The sequence below is a fragment of the Pipistrellus kuhlii genome, unplaced genomic scaffold, assembly GCF_014108245.1.
Source record: "Pipistrellus kuhlii isolate mPipKuh1 unplaced genomic scaffold, mPipKuh1.p scaffold_m20_p_3, whole genome shotgun sequence".
Classification (NCBI taxonomy): Eukaryota; Metazoa; Chordata; class Mammalia; order Chiroptera; family Vespertilionidae; genus Pipistrellus; species Pipistrellus kuhlii.
Window position 1 is genome coordinate 108,587,859 of NW_023425529.1, and position 19,383 is coordinate 108,607,241.

Genomic DNA, 19,383 nt, shown 5'->3' on the forward strand with positions numbered 1-19,383 from the left:
TTTATTTCAGTTAGTGTATGCTTAATTTCTGATTGGTCTTTTCATGTCTTTGACATTCTCAGTAAGATTCTTGTAAGCCTCATTAAGTACCTAGAAGCTCTTAATAAGATTTTTGAGCAACCTTATAGCCATTGTTTTGAATTCTGTATCTAGTAGTTTCCTTTGTCTCTGCGTTTTGACTGCCTCCCTATATTTGTTTCTATGCCTTAGGAGGGGCTGCTATGTCACCTGGAATTGGTGGAGTAGCCTGAGTAGGTGTCCTGTAGGGCCTAGCGGCTCAGCCTCCCCAGTCACTGAGTGGGCCTCTAGGGGCACCCTTGTGTGGAGTGTGTGCGCAGTTTTGTTATAGTTTAGCCCTGATTACTGTTGGCATCATTGGGAAGAACTGAACTACAGATCAATTGGCTGTGAGGGCCAGCTGCGACTACAGAAGGCTGCTGTGCAGGGGACACCCCTGTGGAGCAGGCCTTGCTTCAGCGGGGCTTTGGTGCTCATTGAATCTGCCCCTTGAGTGTGTCACTTGTGCACGTGTAGAGTTGTAATCTGCTCTGGTCTGAAGCTGTCCATTGGGTGCACTGGCTCTGCAGCTTCTGGGGAGATGCAAAGTTAGCCACTGCCTGGGGCCACAGATAGATAGAGAGAGAGAGAGAGAGAGAGAGAGAGAGAGAGAGAGAGAGAGAGAGAGAGAGAGATCTGCAGACGGGTTCTACTTGTATTGGGCTAGGAAGCGCCCCCACACATCCCAGCTATGAAGCAAGGCAGGCTGGTGCTAGTGACAGGTCTTGGGCCTCTTATTGATAGGTTTGGGGCATGCTGATGCCAGCTGCTGCTTGTTTGAGAAATTTTAGGAAAGTCTAAAGCCTGAGCTAGGACAGGCCATTCATATGGAAAAGCCGCTGCAAACCACTTATCTGGGGCTGCAAGTTAGATAGGGCAGGATCTCAGACAATCACCAGGATGGGGCAAACAGTGTGAGCCATGCTGAGGGAAAATCAGATATGGCTGCCAGTCAGCTCTGTCATGGGGAAGATCGCAGCATAGGAACATGCCCCCTGCAAGTACTCCCACCTGGGAGAAAGCTGCCCCCAAGTTCCCGCCCCGATGCCAAACAGTCCAGTTCCTCCCTGTATATCCTTGGATCCCCCAAGCCATTGCCCCAGTGCTGGAGCTCAGAGGAAGCAGGACCCTGTAAGTTCATGCACCAGTCCTTTAAGAGGAACTTCCTGTATCTCCAGCAGCCTCCGTGTTACTCAGCCTAAATCCCTGCTGGCTTTTATAGCCCAAAGTTAAGGGGACTTCTCTTCCCAGCTCTGAGGGTCTTGTGTGGGGCTGGATCCCTTGCTTGTCCTGGGAGGCCTCTGCTGCAGAGTGAAAGAAATGACACGTGGATGTTGGACCAGCTCCTTCCGCACCCCACCCCTCTTGCCAGTCTCCATGCACTTTGTTTATTTCTTTAGTTTGTAGGACTTCCATTCAGCCAGATTTCAAGCAGTTCTGAATGATGATGGTTCTGTATTTTAGTGGAAGCAGCAAGTTACAGCGCTTACCTCCAGTACCATCTTGGTTCTCTTGCCTTGCTTCTTTAATAAATTTGCTTGTTTTAGTAAATTGCCTTTATCACAACACAATCAGGGTCACTTGTTTAAATTCATTTATATGAGCCCGGCCAAAGTGGCTCCTTGGTTAAGCTTTGTCCTGTGCAGTGAAGGGTCGTGGGTTCAATTCCTGGTCAAGGGCACACACCTGAGTTGCAGGTTCCATCCCAGACCCAGGTCAGGCAACTAATTGATGTGTTTCTCTCACCTCTCTCTCTCTCTCTCTCTCTCTCTCTCTCTCTCTCTCGCTCTCTCTCTCTCTCTCTCTCTCTCTCTCTCCTTACTTCCCTCTCTGCCACTCTCTCTAAAAATCAATGGAAAACATCCTCCAGTGAAGATTAACTAACTACATAAATTTATTTATATATGAAGACAAGCCCTGAGTGGGGACACCCTCCTGGCCTCGGGGCTGTCCCACAGCACCTTTCCTGGGCTCTCTGAGCTGCCTGTGACAGAATGTATTCATTTTTCACATATTAAAACAATTATTAGTTTGTAGGAGAGCTTTAAGTCTATCATCTCAGAATTAAACACAATTCTAAAAATTATTGTAAAAGCATGACAAATTTGAATAGGATACATGAACTTCTTTCATAGCTACAAAAAGAGTGAGCTGACAAACTGAAGAGTTACATAAAAAATAGAGGGGGGAAAGCAAGCACAAGACCCTTCCAAACAGAGCAATTTCAGGTTATTTAATAGAGGGACACAAGACTCACTCCATTAGGGCCTCAAGGCATCATCATTGCATTGAAGCTGCCAGAAATACTGACTCTGAGTCCATAAGGAAAAAACAAGTGTCTAGACCATAGCCTATTTAACAAGACAAAAGTGTATGGAATTCTGCCGAAACTGGTTTGGCTCAGTGGTAGAGCATCGGTCTGGGGACTGAAAGGTCCCGGGTTCGATTCTGGTCAAGGGCATGTACCTTTGTTGTGGGCACATCCCCTGTAAGGGGTGTGCAAGAGGCAGCTGGTCAATATTACTCTCTCATCGACGTTTCTAGCTCTCTATCTCTCTCCCTTCCTCTCTGTAAAAAATCAAATAAAATATATAAAAAGTGTATGGAATTCTATTTAGAGATGTTTCCACTTCCAGAATAATTAGAAATGAAAGTGTTGCCATTACAGATTCACTGTCTAAGAAATACGTAAAAGATAGCTTCTTTTATTGAACACCTATATTGTGCAAAGAATGTCATACATTATTTCTAGTCCTTTTAATGATCTTACAAAGTATTTATTACTATTCTCTCCTCCCCCCTCTCTTTACAATTTTATTGTGTGTTGGATTCAGCTTAGTGGTTACTCGATCACATACTAGTGTTCCCCTCAATATTTCCAGTACCCAACTGGCACCGTACATACTTATCACAATATTGGCTATATTCCCGATGCCAAAAATATATATATATTATTGATTTTTACAGAGAGGAAGGGAGAGAGATAGAGAGTTAGAAACGTTGATGAGAGAAACATCAACCAGCTGCCTCTTGCCCAACCCCTACCGGGGATGTGCCCGCAACCAAGGTACATGATGCTCTACCAACGCTCTACCACCGAGCCAAGCCGGTTTCGGCCAATCTGTGCTTCTTAATCCCTTCAGCTCTTTCACCAGGTTCCCCAGCCACTCTCCCACCGGCAACCCCCGTGTCCTCTCTGCGGAGCGCCCCGCAGAGTGAGCACTCGGAAATATGTTAGTGAGCCAGAGAGCAGCCACTGTTCTCATCATGGCTGATATGATGAAACGAAGTTGGTCAGAAGTTATGGTTTGCAATAGCAGCCTTCCACTCACTGGCTTCAACTTCTTGAGATTCAATGGCATCATGCACTCACAGCACATTCAAGTGTTTTGCTTAACTTGTGCTCTTTTTAAACGCTGGGATTGTGCACATCAGACGGCACAAAGTACTTCAAGCTTTTCATCCCTCCCCTCTGCCCCCCACCCCAGCTTACCAGGAAGAGCCAGTTCCGTTTGCACGTGCTCCACAGCAAACAGGCTCCTATGCCACCTTGTGCCCGGGGGTCTGTGCGTTGGGTGTGGGCATCAGCACTGGGATGAACCAAGGCTTGTCCCCACTTGGGCTCCCTGGTCTCTCTCCTACATGTTAGGGTTAGAAATAAACATTCAGGAAAGTATGTACCTTAGTGTCACTGAGGATAAAGTTCAGGTTTATAAAGAAGAGTCTTGGTGCCATTCACTGACCCATAAGTAAAGATGGCCGAAGGAAAAGGTTTGGGAGGCAGGTGGGAGGGACGGCAGGAACAGTACCTGCTGGACTATAGTCATCCTTACAGACACAAGGGCTGTCACACTAAGCGGTAAAATAAAATTAAAAGTCTGCTACATACTGTGTCTATGAAAACTCACTAGTCTTTTACTAATGAGCTCTTTCTGTCATCACATGAGAGAGAGAGGCTGGACGGTACCTTTGTAAAACCAGATAGTTCTTCACTGCTTTCCACTGTACATAATCTTTACAGATAAAACTTCATGAATTTGATTGCTGCATACTGAAACTACACTCAAATGTATCATAAAAGGTTTTTTAAATATGGTAGCAGCCCCTTACTAATGGTATTTTCATATTTTGAGTTATTGTCAAAGACGTTCATAAAGTAAGTAATTAAGCTTCATGGGGAGCTCAGTAGGCGATGCCGAGGTAAACAATTGGGAGGTGCGGGGTGAGACTCGGGTTAACAAACTGAGTCTAAATTAAACTGGATCTTAAATCGCCTGGGGGACCCCTGCAAGCAGAGATGAGAGTTAACCACTAGAACCAAAATACATAGTGAGCCAGGTAAGCAAAGCCTTTTAAAATATACAATCAGAAACAACAAGTGGAAAACATCTAAAGGCTATAGTGATGTCAAACAAGATTTAACTCTTTATCCCAAAGGTTGTTTTCCAGAACGCATGCTTTGCCTCCATCAAATCTTAAAAATCACCTTGCAGAACTCCTCTGGCACATTCTGGGGGCTTATTCCTAAGGAAAATACACACAGTGACATTATGAGGTGGCTATTTGTACTAAATATGTGATTTAAAATGCTTAAAATAACCACGGGAAAATAATTTGATGCTTAAAGTTAAAACATTACAGAAATTACAAAAATGGAGAAATGAGCATATAAATTTACCTGTTTTCCCAAAAAATCATTACAATGAAAGCAGAGGAATTTTGTTTTATTTTAAACATAAACGTACAGGCAGAGAGAACAGGGGGCTCAGTGGCAGCAGGTAGGAAGCTGTGCCCATGGAGGTGCAGTCCCAGGAGGCGCTGCAGTGCAGGAGCCACGTTAGCCTAGAGTATCTAGTGCTGAGTCACTCTGTGTGGGGTTTCAAGCAAACCTCGAAACTAATTCTAGTAGTGCAACAACAATCATAAAACTGCCTTCAAAATTTGGAGGGAAAATTATTCTCAATCTATAATTCTATAGCCAATCAAACTATCAATTAAATGTGAGAATAAAATAAAAACTACAGATACTCACAATATCATAACTGTTCCCAATAATTTATCTGAAAGACATCCCACCACATGTGCCCTTTCTCAGGAATCTTCTGAAAGAGATGCCCCACCAAACTGAGGAAGAAAAACTGGGTCCCAGGAGACAGGGACCCCCGGACACATGAGGGAGAGCCGGGGAGAACCTGTGCAGACTGGAGGTAGTCAGAGGCTTTTTAGATAGAAGGCAGAGAAGGATTTTTTAAGGATACCTAATGTATTGGATGCACTGAGAGGTTACACAATTGGGAGAAAAATTTGTCTATGGATAAGTAATAAAATTAAAAACCCCCAACCCCCATCCCAAAAATACAATTTTTAAATTCAGGAAAATAAGTTGAATAGGAAAGGAAAAATAATCATAGTGCACAACATGACAAACTGTGAATAGCCTTTACATTGTCATAATGAATATCGATGTAACCAAAATAAAAGAATAACAATAGTCGGAAGATGGAAGTGTGTGGAGAGGAGACTGAAGTGAAAGAAAGCCTTCCACAATGGAAATTCAAAATTTAAAAGCCTAAAACTGAAAAACTATTTGGAGGTTTGGAGATAAATACAAAAGAATCAGCTAGAATAGTCAAACCTGAGTGCCTCCAGGGAGGGTGATGTGTGAGATAAGGGGAGACGATTGCTTCAAAGTAAGTTTTAATCAACTATTTGATAATTTCAAATGTGCAGGTATAATTTTACTAATATAACTAAACTTACAATAATGGAAATCCTTCAATCTACTACTACAACATCCATGGTAAAATCAGCCAATCTGTCAACATGTGCATTTACATTAAAAGCAAAACTAAAAATGGAAAAACGTGTGCTAGTCATGCTCGATGAGGCCCATGGACTGCTCCTTAGGTACACCCACAGGGAGGTTCTCAACCCGGAAGCTCATCATTACCACCTGGAGGGCCTGGCCCCACCCCCAGCGAGGCCCCGCCCCCAGAGTGTGTCTGATTTAAGGTCTGGATGAGCCCTGAGAAGGTGCACTCCTAACAAGTCCCCATGGGATGCCAACCTGCTGGGGCAGGGACCACATTCTGAGAATTGTTCTCTACGACTTGATAACATATTTGTGTCTTTCACTAGACTGTGAGTTTCTTGAGATCAGGGAGAATTTCTTACACATCACCAGGGTCTGGCCAGCGTCCAGCAGTCATTTGATTACTCAACAAATACTGAATGCCCATTATGTGCCAGGAACTCTTGTAGACACTGGATTCAGCAGTTAAAAAAACGCTCTATCTATAACTATATATCTATATCCCTGCCTCATGGAGCTTCCCTTCTGGTACTACATAGCAAAGTCTCAATAAACTCTGAAATCTGACCGGTCGCACAGAAAAAGATGCATTTTAATAGTGCTATGGAAATATCAAATTTCCATTTCGGAATCATAGTTTTCCCCATTTGTATGTTTCTCCCATCTGTATGTATCTTCTGATATCCATCCCACTCCAACACCCAACAATAAATCCATAAACCTGGCAGTATTCCAGGCTTTTGGTCTTACAAAATATTTACTGACCAATTTATAAAACATCTGATGGAGTGACATATTAGTAAAACAACAAATCCGAGAAAACTTTAAAGAGCATAAAATTAGTGTATGAAAGCAACTGGAGTTGTAAACAAACCTGTCTTTGCATATTGATAAATATTAAAGCGCCTAACCACTGGTTATCTCTAAGGGCACCCCTCCTCTCCCCGCTATTCCATGCCTGCACCCTGTGTAAAAATGTTTAGGATAGTTCTCAACTGCCTGCTATGATGACTTTGAACTCCCAGTGGAACTAAACAGCCTTCGGTACAATCAAGGGTATCTGGTCAGGATTTGGATTGTCCTGTGCAATTCTGAGGAACCAGCAGAAGGCCTTGTGAAGCCACGTGCTGTCACAGACAGGAAGGGACAGCAGCGCCAAGCGCCGTCACCTCTCCATCGCCGGGAGCAGGTCCTCAGGACGGCCTGCCTCGGCCTGCGGGCACGGCCACTGGACTCCCTCTGTAACGGAGGAGCGTGGAAAGCGGGAACCTTCAGCTTTGGAGTAATTTTCTGAAAATGTGTGTGTGTGTATGTGTGTGTGTGTGTGTGTGAGAGAGAGAGAGAGAGAGAGAGAGAGAGAGAGAGAGAGAGAGAGGGAGAGATGTTTCACTTCTGAAGAGCAGTTTGGAATGATGTAACTGAATTGACCATAAATGTACTTTCATGACTTGCAGTATGCTTAAGGTTTGCGAACGTTTTTGAAAGGCCTTGAATTCAAAGCCATGAGACACCTGGTGTTAGTTATGTGGAGGGAAAATGGTCATCATTATAAATAGAATTCTAAAAAGCTAGTTTCAATGTTCCAAACTATTTCTTCTCTGTTAAAATCATAACCAAATCGAAGATTCATTGCTAGTGATTTCAGGAGTAAGTGCTATCAAATAGTAATAGTCTCAAAATAATATTTTCCTATTGCTATCCTAAATCAGTGATATACCACTGTAGTCCAACAAAGCACTGTGATTTCTACATATGAAAGACTTAAGAAAAATTAATAACCTTTATAAAATAAACTTTTAGTAATGCAGACAAGGTCCACTAACTTCATTTATGTGACTCAATCTTAAATAAATTCTGGTTGTTAGAAAGCTTTGGGTATAAATGTCAACTTTTGGTGATCCACACAGACTCTCTAAAATGGCCAGGTGGGCCCTGGCTGGCATGGCCCAGTGCTTGAGTGTCAACCCTCGCATTGAAGGGTCGTAGGTTCAATTCTGCACGAGGGCACATACCTAGGTTACAGGTTTGACACTCGGTTGGATACATCAGTGTCTCTCCCACATCGATCTTTCTCTCTCTCTCTCTCCTCCCTTTCTCCACCCCACCTCCTTTCCACTCTCAATAGAAAGCATATCCTTGGGGGAGGATTTTTAAAAAATTGTTTTTAATGACCAGGTTGGCTCAATGGTTGAGTGTTCATCCATGAACCAGAGGTCACCAGTTGGATTCTCGGTCAGGGTATATGCCCGGTTTGCAGGCTTGATTCTGAGTAGGGGGTGTGCAGGAGGCAGCCGATCATTGGTGTTTCTATCCTTCTCTCTCTCTCTCCCCCTTCCTCCCTCTGACATAAATAAAAACATATTTAAAATAAACTGGCTAGGTTGTCGTTTATATCCTTGGAGCAGTTTATTGATTGTCACAGTTATAATCCAAGGGAATTAATATTTCTTAAAAGGTGTGCATTTCTATGCTGAGATGTGACCTCCAGTGAACCACACTCCTGTTTAGAGTGGCTAAGGTAAAGCAAATGGGGGAAAATCAATCCCATTATACCTCTATTACCGGTACCCCATTTAGTGTAACAAAAGAGCACAGTACTATGTTCTGGAAAACAAACAAATCTCAAAACACTATCATTAACATCATTCATACGCTAGTAATAAATTAGTGTTCTCAAATTTTTTTCAACTATTTACAAAGTCCATCCTTACTGTCTGAGTGAACAAGGCTGACTTTTTAAAGTGCAATGAAAATTCTTGAAGTCTTCACTCCAGTGCAGACGGGACTCCTCAGTGGTTCCCGAGACACAGCTTCTTGTGCGGGTGCACGTCTTCCTTCGGGGGGATGGGGCGCACCACTCCATCTAGTGTTCAAGAATCACAACGTCAGGAGAACTTCACTTCAAATATGTTTGCATTCGTTAAAGCCATACAGGTTGCAAGATCAAAATAATGTTTAAGTTAAAAAGGAATATTCATTTATTTAATCTTAACATGCTCAACTGTTGAAGATAGATTCCAGATAACTCACTCAAGTAATAGTATCTGACCTTTACAAAAAGGGCTCAGAACAGTGTAAGAACAATTCATCAAACATTTTTTGGAGAACATTTATTACTTTTATTAGCTGGGAAGATACAAAATGCACCCCCTTCTCCTTTAAGGATGTGAGGACAGTCTGTGGAGCATGGCGAATGCGAGGGAAGGCTCCACCATTCCCACACTCCTCCACGGGAAGGATGACAGACCTCGCTCATCCCTGGATGGGAGAAGAGGTTGGCTCCAACCTCTCCTCGTCTTTTGATTTTAAAAGCTTAATTGGTATGATAAATTGTATTTAAAGTGTCCAGTGTGATGAGTTTTGATTTGGTATGCATCCCAGAAACCGTCACGGAAGTCAAGGTGATGAACATATCCACCATCTCCCAGTTTCCTCCCGCCCGCCCCTCTGCTTCTGGTCTTCCCAGGGACCTGCGTGCCTCCAAGCCAGTGTTTTCCGCTCTGCTCTGTTTTCCTAGCATAAGGACACCTGATTAGGAGGGTGCAGTCTTGCCTTCTGGAGGCAGATTGGGAAAGCCTACTCTCTCTCTTAAAAAAGAATATATATAGTAAGAAAATGTATATTCAAGACCACCACCCAAAAACTTGAACAAAATTACTTCCTGTGTGCTCCCTAATCTAATCCCATTCCTCTTTCACCCCATTTGAAAGTAATTGCTATCCTGAATCCTTTGTTTCCCATTGCTTCTTAAAAATAATTTTACCGCCCTAACCGGTTTGGCTCAGTGGATAGAGTGTCGGTCTGTGGACTGAAAGGTCCCAGGTTCGATTCCGATCAAGGGCATGTACATTGGTTGTGGGCACATTCCCAATAGGGGGTGTGCAGGAGGTAGCTGATCGATGTTTCTCTCTCGTCGAAGTTTCTAACTCTCTATCCCTCTCCCTTCCTCTCTGTAAAAAAATGAATAAAATATATATTTTACCGTGTTTCCCTAAAAATAAGACATCCTCCGAAAATAAGATCTACTTACAGGTTTCCTTCTGAGTGAAATATAAGGCATCCCCCCGAAAATAAGGCCCCCCTAGGCTAAACATGAGAGATTTGGTCCACTGATTCTGAAAGAAATGGAGTCACAAGAAATTCACCAGGAAATTCAGGAATTGGATTGTTATGATGATGTTCCAGAAGATGATGACATGATTGTCATTGAATAAATGAGTAAATTCTTGATACTGTAGGAATCACAGTTTGTCTGGTTTGTGTTGACAACTACCATACTATCATACCGTATACAGGTAATAAATTTCCTTTATTTTCATTTAACAATAAATGTGTACTGTATTCTTCTTCATGGAAAAATAAGACATCCCCTGAAAATAAGACGTAGCGCATCTTTGGGAGCAAAAATTAATATAAGACACTGTCTTATTTTTGGGGAAACGGTAAAAAAAATAATTTTACAATATATACTAAACAATACATGTATTATAGTATTGGCTTCTTTTTAAAAATATTTATTTTAATCTTTATTGTTGAAGATTATTACATAGGTCCTCCTTTTTTTGCTTTTTTTTCCTTTAAAAAATGTTTTTATTGATTTCAGAAAGAAAGGTGAGAGAGAGAGAGATAGAAACATCAATGATAAAAGAGAATCATTGATCAGCTGCCTCCTACATGCCCTCAACTGGGGATGGAGCCTGCAACCCAGGCATGTGTCCTCCTGGTTCATGGGTCGACGCATGAGTTGACGCTCAACCACTGAGCAACACCAGCTGGGCTATTTGGCTTCCTTTTAAATATTATATAGGAAATTGTATCCTAATGTATTTTAGTCTTCTGCAACTTGATTTTTCATTCAACATTCTATTTCTAAGACCCGTCCATGTTTATGTGTGGTAGGTAGTTAGACAGACATGAGTAGGGCAAGGACAATGGGCCAGGAATAGGTCACCAGAGCGGAAAAGCCTAGGTGTTTTAACAACCGACAATTGTAGGGCGGGACCTCGTTCCCAGGGTAACCTTTCCTCCCCTAGGAAATCGATTGGATCACTGAGCTTCCTTTATCACTGGTCATGTGACCTTTCCTCCCTACAGATAACATCTAGGCCTCAGTGTGTTTCAGCTCCAGTCCTAGAAAAGCAGCAAAACCAAACGAGTGACCACAGCGGACCTCAGCTTCGTGACTAATGACACCTGGTGCCGACCAATCAGCAGAAACCACAACCCTGAAAGGATTCGCCTGGAGAGCTGATGAATATTGTATTAAGATCCTCCTCAGGGACCTCCCCTAAAATCCCCCCTTAGAAGCTTTTAGGACCAAGGAGCCAGTGTGCTCTTCTTCCTAACTGCCTTTTCCCTCCCTTCTCCATGCCTGCAGGCACTCTCCTTACTCCACTCTCCTAAGCTGCAAGGGTCCTTCTTTTGCTTCTGTAACTTGTTTCCTGAACCCATTTCTCCTAGGGTCCATTTCTTCTACCTCTGATTTTTCTAAATAAATGGCTCTGCATTTTTCCTAGTCAGAACTCAAGTACCACCGGTCTAACTCCTGGTGCCATTCTCCCGCAGCCAACGTAAGAACTTAGATGCAGTTCATTTACTTTCACTGAGACATATTCAGTATAGGAATATACAATAATATTTTATCTAACTCTAGAGCTAAACATTTGTGTTAAGTAGTTTTTGCTTTTAAGAACAATGTTGCAATGAATTACTTATCTTTTTCCCCCTTATATTTTATTGATTTTTTACAAAGAGAAAGAGAAAGGGATAGAGTTAGAAACATCAATGAGAGAGAAACATCGATCAGCTGCCTCCTGCACAGTCCCTCCTTGGGATGTGCCAGCAGTAGGGGTGTGGTGCAGCAGACATGCTGCAGAGAGAAGGCCCCATGAAAAGAAACACAGCTAGAGCAACAGGAGGAGGAGTACCCAGCAAGAAAGAAAACGCTAACTGAAGCAGGATTCTGTCCTGTCCCAGTGACAGGATTCTTTGTGCACATCAGAACCCGGAGGGCCATGGAGCACACCCCTGCACAGGGGCTTTCTGACCTGGCACGCTAGATGCTATTTGTGAAGAAAAGGGTCAGACAACTGGGAAACAGTGTGAAGTTGCCAGGAGGAGGCTTTCAGAGATTGAAGACAGGATAACTGATGAAGGTGAGGAAGTTGAAGCTGCAGAAATATAATGTGTCCAAAAAACCCCTGAATATACACTTTAACAGCTGATAACCCATTTATGTTATACTGCTTTTCAGGTTTAACTGATTTGGAATAATGGATGAAGCCAGACTAAGCTTTGAACAAAGTATATTCTAACATGCCACTAGACTTTTTTATGGGGACACATAAAATATAAAGTTTACAGTACAAAACTGGCAACAGTCAACAATTTGAGTGTGCACAAATACTGAACGAAATTATTCTTTTAAGAAATATCTTTTTGTTGAGTATTACAGATGCCTCCTTCCCACCTGCTCCGTCCCACCCCTCATTGCTTTCCTCCACCTGGTTCACACTTGGCTCCTAGCCTTTACCAACCTATTGTCTGTGACCATAGGTAATGCATATCCTATATAATAAAAGCCTAATATGCAAATCGACTGACTGGCAGAACAATCAGTGGAACAACCGGTCACTACGAAATGTACTAACCACCATGGGGCAGAGCTCAATGCAGGAGCTGCCCCCAGCCAGCAGGCCCCAGGCCAGCCAAGGCAAGTGCCAGCGGGGGCCCCCCAATTGCCCTGCTGGTCACCCCAGAGAGGGAGACAACCGGTGGCAGTGGCGGCAGCAGTGGGAGAAAGGGTTGGTGAGCAGGCACTGCCAGGCTGGCCAAGGAGGTGCCAATGGGGGCTCCCCAATCACCTGCCAGTCTCCCTACAGAGGGAAGCAACTGGTGGTGGGGGGCAGGGCGGGTAAGCAGGCGCCACCAGTCCGCCCAAGGCAGGTGCCAGCAGGGGCCTCCCGACTGTCCTGACAGCTGCTCCGCAGAGGGAAGTGACTGGCAGTGGTGGTGGTGGTGGTCGGAGCCAGAGAGTGGGTAGCGCCAGGCCAGCCAAGACAGGTGCCAGTGGGGGCCCTCTTATTGCCCGTCACCTGCAGAGGGAGGCAACTAGCAGTGGTGGTGGGGGGTGGGACTGGTGAGCAGGCTGCACCAGGCTGCTCAAGGCGGGTGCCAGTAGGAGCCCTCCATCACCCCTCCTGATTTCTGGCTAGGCCTAGGGGCCCTATTCGTGCACGAATTTCGTGCACTGGGTCTCTAGTGTGCATATAATAAGATCTTTGGCTAATCTCTTCCCACCTCCCATACCTCCTCCCTCTGAGATTTATCAGTCTGTTCCATGTTTCTATGCCTCTGATTCTATATTATTCACTAGTTTATTTTTTTTTCATTAGAATCCTCGTTCATTTATTTTGATTTTTCAATTCAGTTGTTGGTAGATTTGTATTTATTGCCGTTTTGTTGTTGTTCTCTTTCCTTCCTTCCTTCCTTCCTTCCTTCCTTCCTTCCTTCCTTCCTTCCTTCTTCTTCCTCCTCCTCCTCCTCCTCCTCCTCCTCCTCCTCCTCCTCCTCCTCCTTCCTCCTTTTCTTAAAGAATACCCTTCAACATTTCATGTAATACAAGTTTGGTGATAGTGAACTACTTTAGCTTTTTCTTGTGGTTTGGACACTTTTATTTAATCTTTAATTCTAAATGTTAGCTTTGCTGGGTAGATTAATCTTGACTATAACTCGTTGCTATTCATCACTTTAAGTATTTGCCACTCCCTTCTGGCCTGCAAAATTTCTGTTGAGAAATCAGCTGACAGTCATATGGGTGCTCCCTTGTAAGTAACGAATTATTTTCCTCTTGCTGCTTTTAATATTCTCTCTTTGTCTTTAGCCATTGCTATTTTAATTATGATGTGTTTTGGTCTAGGCCTCTTTGAATTCCTCTTGTTTAGTAAGTCTATTTTTTTACCAGGTGGGGGAAGTTTTCAGTCATTATTTCTTCAAATAGATTTTCAATAACTTGCTCTCTTCTTCTGGCACCCCCATAATTCAGATGTTGAAGTTGTTCCAGAGGCTCCTTACACTATCTTCATAATTTTTTTATTCTTTTTACTTTTTGCTGTTTTGATTGGGTGTTTTTTGCTTCCTCATATTCCAAATCATTGATATGATTCTTAGAATCCTCTACTCTACTGTTGAATCCCTGTAGTCATTTCAGTTATTGTATGCTTAATTTTTGACTGGTCCTTTTTCATGTCTTTGACATTCTCACTACAATCTTTGAAAATCTCACTAAGATTCTTGAAAGTCTGATTAAATCCCTTGAAGCTCTCATTAAGATCCTTGAGCAACCAAACAGCCATTGTTTTGAACTCTGTATCCAGTAGTTTCCTTGCTTTCATTCTTCCATTTGTAACACGTTTCTTTGTCATAGGTAGAGCTGCTATGTCTCCTGAAATTTGTAGAGTGGCCTTGTGCAGGAGGTGTCCTGTAGGGCTCAGTGGATCAGCATTCCTGAGTCAGCTGAGCTGGGCACTCTAGGTGTGCCCCTGTGTAGGCTGTGTGCACAGTCTTGAAAATGATCCTTGATTGCTGTTGGCATCACTGGGAGAAACTGACCTCCAGGCCAATTGGCTGTGGGGACCAGCTGTGACAACAGTAGAAAACCTGCTGTGCAGGAGATGCCCCTATGGAGCAGGACTTGCCTTAGTGGGACTTTGGTGCTGAGTCTGCCACTTGAGTGTGTCACTTGAGGATGCGTAGAGATGTAATCTGGTATGGTCTGAAGCTGTCCACCAGGTACACTGGCTCTGGAGCCTCCTGGGAGGTGCAAAGTCAGCCACTCTGGCAGGAGCTACAGAGAGATCTATAGACGGCTACTACTTGTATTGGGCTAGGAAGTGCCCCGGTTAGGCCAAGCTATAAAGCAAGGCAGACTGGTGCTAGTGCCCAGTCTTGGGCCTCTTACTGATAGGTTTGGGGCACGATGATGTCAGCTGCTATTTGTTTGAAAGATTTTAGGAAACTCTGAAGCCTGAGCCAGGACAGGCCATTATATGGAAAAGCTGTTGCAAAGAACGTGGATGGGGCTATAACTGGATGGGGTAGGTGTTTCAGGGAGTCACCAGGACACAGCGAACAGTGTGGGCCAGACTAATAGAAACTCAAATATGGCTGCTAGTCAGCTATACAATGGAGGACATCCTAGCATAGGAACAATGACCCCTGAAAGCACCCCAGTCTGGGAGAAAGCCATTCCCGAGTTCCTGCCCCGATTCCAGAGAGTCCAGTGCCTCCCAATATATCCTTTGGCTGCTCCAGAGCCACCACCCGGTGCCAGATCTCAGGGGAAGCGGGACCATGTAAATTTGTGTTTTTTAAATTTCCTTATTACATTATTACATATGTGTGCTTATCCACCCATTGCCCTACACCCCCACACACACTCATGCCCTCACCCTCCTATTGTCTGTGTCCATTGGTTAGGCTTCTATGCATGCATACAAGTCCTTTGGTTGATCTCTCCTCCTTAGCCTCACCCTTCTCTATCTTTTATCTGAGGTTTGACTGTCTGATCAATGCTTCTCTGTCTCTGTTTTGTGTGTGTGTGTGTGTTAATATATTTCTTTATTGATTTCAGAGAGGAAGGAAGAAGGAAAGAGATAGAAACATCAATGATGAGAATCACCGATTAGCTGCCTCCTTCACACCCCCTACTGGAGATTGAGCACGCAACCCAAGCAAGTACCCTTGGTTGGAATCGAACCTGGGACCCTTCAGTCCACAGGCTGATGCTCTATCCACTGATCCAAGCTGGCTAGGGCTGGATCTATTTTTGTTCCTCATTATATTCCATAAATGAGTGAGATCATGTGATATTTATCTTTCTCTGACTGGCTTATTTCACTTAGCATAATTCTCTCCAGCTCCATCCATGCTGTTGCAAATGAGAAAAGAGCGCACAAATGATATTGAAGAGATAAAAAAGAGAGAAAAGCAGCAGCTATTGGCATCACTGGCACCTGCCTTGGCTGGCCTGGCGCTGCCCACTCTCCGGCTCCGCCCACCACCGCCACCACCACTGCCAGTCACTTCCCTCTGTGGGGCAACTGGCAGGGCAATCAGGAGGCCCCTGCTGGCACCTGCCTTGGGCAAACTGGCGGTGCCTGCTCACCAACCCTGCCCCCCATCACCACCACCAGTCGCTTCCCATCAGTGTGCCCTGTATCTATCAATAAGAGGCCCAAGACCCGGCACTAGCACCAACCTGCCTTGTTCACAGCTTGGCCTTACCCAGGCACTTCCTAGCCCAATACAAGTAGCAGCCATCTGAAGATCTCTCTGTAGCTCCTGCCGGGTGGCCCCAGGTAGTGGCTAATCCTGGGAGGCCCCAGACTGCTTCAGACCATAACAGATTACAACTCTTCACATCCACAAGTGACACGCTGAAGGAGCAAACCCAGTGTACACTATAGCCCTATTGATGCAAGTCCTGCTCCAGAGGAGTGTCTCCTGCACAGCACCCCTTCCCTTGTAAACAAAGCTGGTCCTCACAGCCAATTGGCCTGGAGGTCAATTCCTCCCAGTGACGCCAACAGCAACTACAAGACTGTGCACACAGCCCACACAGGGGCACACCTAGGGTGCCCAGCTCAGGTGACTGGGGAGGGTGAGTCACTGGGCCCTACAGGACACCTACTACACAAGGCCACTCTACCAATTCCAGGTGACATACTTATTATAGAAACAAACACTGAAGCAGCCAAAATGCAGAGATAAAGAAACATGTCACAAATGAAAGAAATGAAAGCAAGCAAACTGTGTACAGATTTCAAAACAACGGTTACAAGGTTGCTTAATGAGAACTTCAAGGGATCTAATGAGTCTCAAGGCACTTAGTGAGACTGTCAAGGTTCTTAATGAGAATGTCAGACATGAAAAAGGGCCAGTCAGAAATTAAGAATACCTTAACCGAATTAAAGAATAATTTACAGGGATTCAACAACAGAGTTGAGGATTCCGAGAATCAAATCAACAGTTTGGAGTATGATAAAGCAAACAGTACCCAATCAGAGCAGTTGAAGGGTATTCTTTAATAAGAAGAAGGAGGAAGAGGAGGAGAAGAAGAAAAAAAATATGAACAATGCAATAAATATATATCTATCAATTCAATCTAAAAATAAAAATAAATGATCAATAAATCTAATGAACAAAATAAACTGATGAATAAAATAGAACCAGAATTTTACACCTATGGATGAAGACAGTGGCAGGGGGTAAGGTTGTGGGGTGGGGTGAGGAATCAGGTGGAGGGGAGCTATGGGGGGCAAAAAAAGAGGAATTCCTGTAATAATCTGAACAATAAATATTAAAAAAAATATTTTTTATATTATATATTAAAAAAATAAAATAATAAAGTGAAATAAAATAAAATAAAATAGAACCAGAGACATGGATACATGGAACAGATTGACGACTCTTGGAGGGAAGGGGGAGGGCAGTGGTGGAAGGGATTAAACGAAGATCTTATATGCATATATGCATTACCTATGAACACAGACAACAGGGTGGTAAAGACCTGGGGCAGGGCCCGGACTGGGTAGTGGAGGGTTATGGGGGCATAAAGGGGGAACATCTGTAATATTCTCAACAATAAAGATTTAAAAAAAAAATTCATTGGGTGTTAACAAAAAACAAACAAAAACAACCAAAAATAAAAATAATATCTACAAATAACATCATACTTAATGGTGAGGCACTCAGAGCTTTCCAACACAAGCAGGTACAAGGCCAGAATATCCTCCTCTCTCACCACTCCTTCTCCATATCAGAGTGGAAATTCTAGCTATATGCCATAAGACAAGAAGAGGAATAGATTGGGAAGGAAGAAATTAAACAATCTTTATTCACACATTCCAAAAGAATTGAAAAAAATACCTTTTGGAACTAATAAGTGTTTTACATCAAGGTTGGAGAATACAAGGTGAATATCCAAAAATCAATATGCAACTGAGATATGCAGATGGAAAATAAGCATATGAAAGGATGTATCACATCATATGTCATCATGGAAAGGCAAATTAAAACAATACGATACTGCCCTGGATGGGTGGCTCAGTTGGTTGGAGCATGGGTTCCATATACTAAAAAAGGTGGCAGGTTCGATTCCTGGTCAGGGAACATACTTAGATCTTGGATTTGATCTCCTGTCTTGGCTCATCTAGGAGGCAACTGATTAATGTTTCTCTCTCTCTCTCTCTCTCTCTCTCTCTTTTCAAAGTCAATTTAAAAAGTCCTTGAGTGAGGATTAAAATAAATAAATAAAAAGACCTACTAACTAACGTGCATAGCATGGACTGAGTGTTTAAATTAGCCCAAGGCCTTAAGAAACGCCATTGAAAATACTGGGCAATTTACCACCAGTTCATTTAAAAGAACAAGATACCACTGGACATCTATTTGAATGACCAAAATGTAGAACACTGACAACACCAAATGCTAGAGAAGATGTGGAACAATAGGAAGTCATATTCATTGCTGGTGGGAGTGCAAAATGGTACAGCCAATTTGGCAGTTTATTACAAAACTAAACATACTCTTTATCATATGATCCAGCAGTCATGCTCTTTGGTATTTATCCAAAATAAGTGAAAACATGTTCACACAAAAAATGTACACAAATGCTTATAGCAGCTTCATTCATAATTGCAATTATTTGAAAGTAATCAAGATGCCCTTCAGCAGGTGAATAAATACTAGGTTAATAATGGAGGATTCTGTAATCAAAGAAAACACGATAATTTCAAGAGAAACATCAAAAGTGCCTTATTCAAAGTAATGTCTATTGCTAGCTACACATGTCCCCCATCTTTCAGGTAATTTATGGATACCGTCCCAGTAGAATGTTTCTTGTTCTGAGGCAAACCATTCAGAAACCCAATCTTCTAATACTTCATATGATTTGAAGTGTGTGTGCCATCGATCAGAACAAGTGGTAATCTGAAGGAGCAAAGTCTGGTGAATACGGTGGGTGGGTTAATACTTCCCAGGCAAGATCTTTTAACGTGTCTTTAACTGGTTTTGAAGTGTGTGATGGTGCGTCATCATGAGGCAAAATTACTATGCCTTGTCTGGTCATTTCATGATCAAAGCATGGTTTAAATTGATTGTTTGTTACCAGTAGCGATCAGTATTAACAGTTTCACCTCGTTTTAGAAGCTAATAATACACTTCTGGGATCACTTTCCTTCTGAGAAAATGTGCATTTGCTTCTCCCAGAAGGTGTCCCTGAGCGGGAACATTTGAGTTTCTGCGGAGGACCCCACTCTTAATGTGAGTCTCAGGTTTAATTCTTTAGTTTTAGCAGCAGGCAACAGACTTACTTATTCTCAAGATCCCAACTTATATGGATATTTGTCCCCAAAGTAACCTGGCTTTGTGTTTACTGACTGTGGTATTTAATTTAATTCTATCAAACTGTTCCTCTTATTTCTATGTTTTCCAAGGAAACAGGAGTATTTGGA

General features: G+C 43.1%; 1 protein-coding gene across 6 annotated transcripts in view; it reads right to left on the reverse strand.

Annotated features, from left to right (window-relative positions):
* Positions 1–8,533: 8,533 nt before the first annotated feature.
* CDADC1 (cytidine and dCMP deaminase domain containing 1) overlaps positions 8,534–19,383 on the reverse strand; it is a 68,483-nt gene continuing 57,633 nt past the window's right edge. For all 6 annotated transcript variants that reach the window (XM_036457685.2, XM_036457687.2, XM_036457684.2 and 3 more), the window contains one exon: positions 8,534–8,732. In XM_036457685.2, coding sequence (XP_036313578.1) covers positions 8,659–8,732 — 74 coding nt within the window. In that variant the 3' untranslated portion in view covers positions 8,534–8,658. The remainder of the gene's footprint in view (positions 8,733–19,383) is intronic.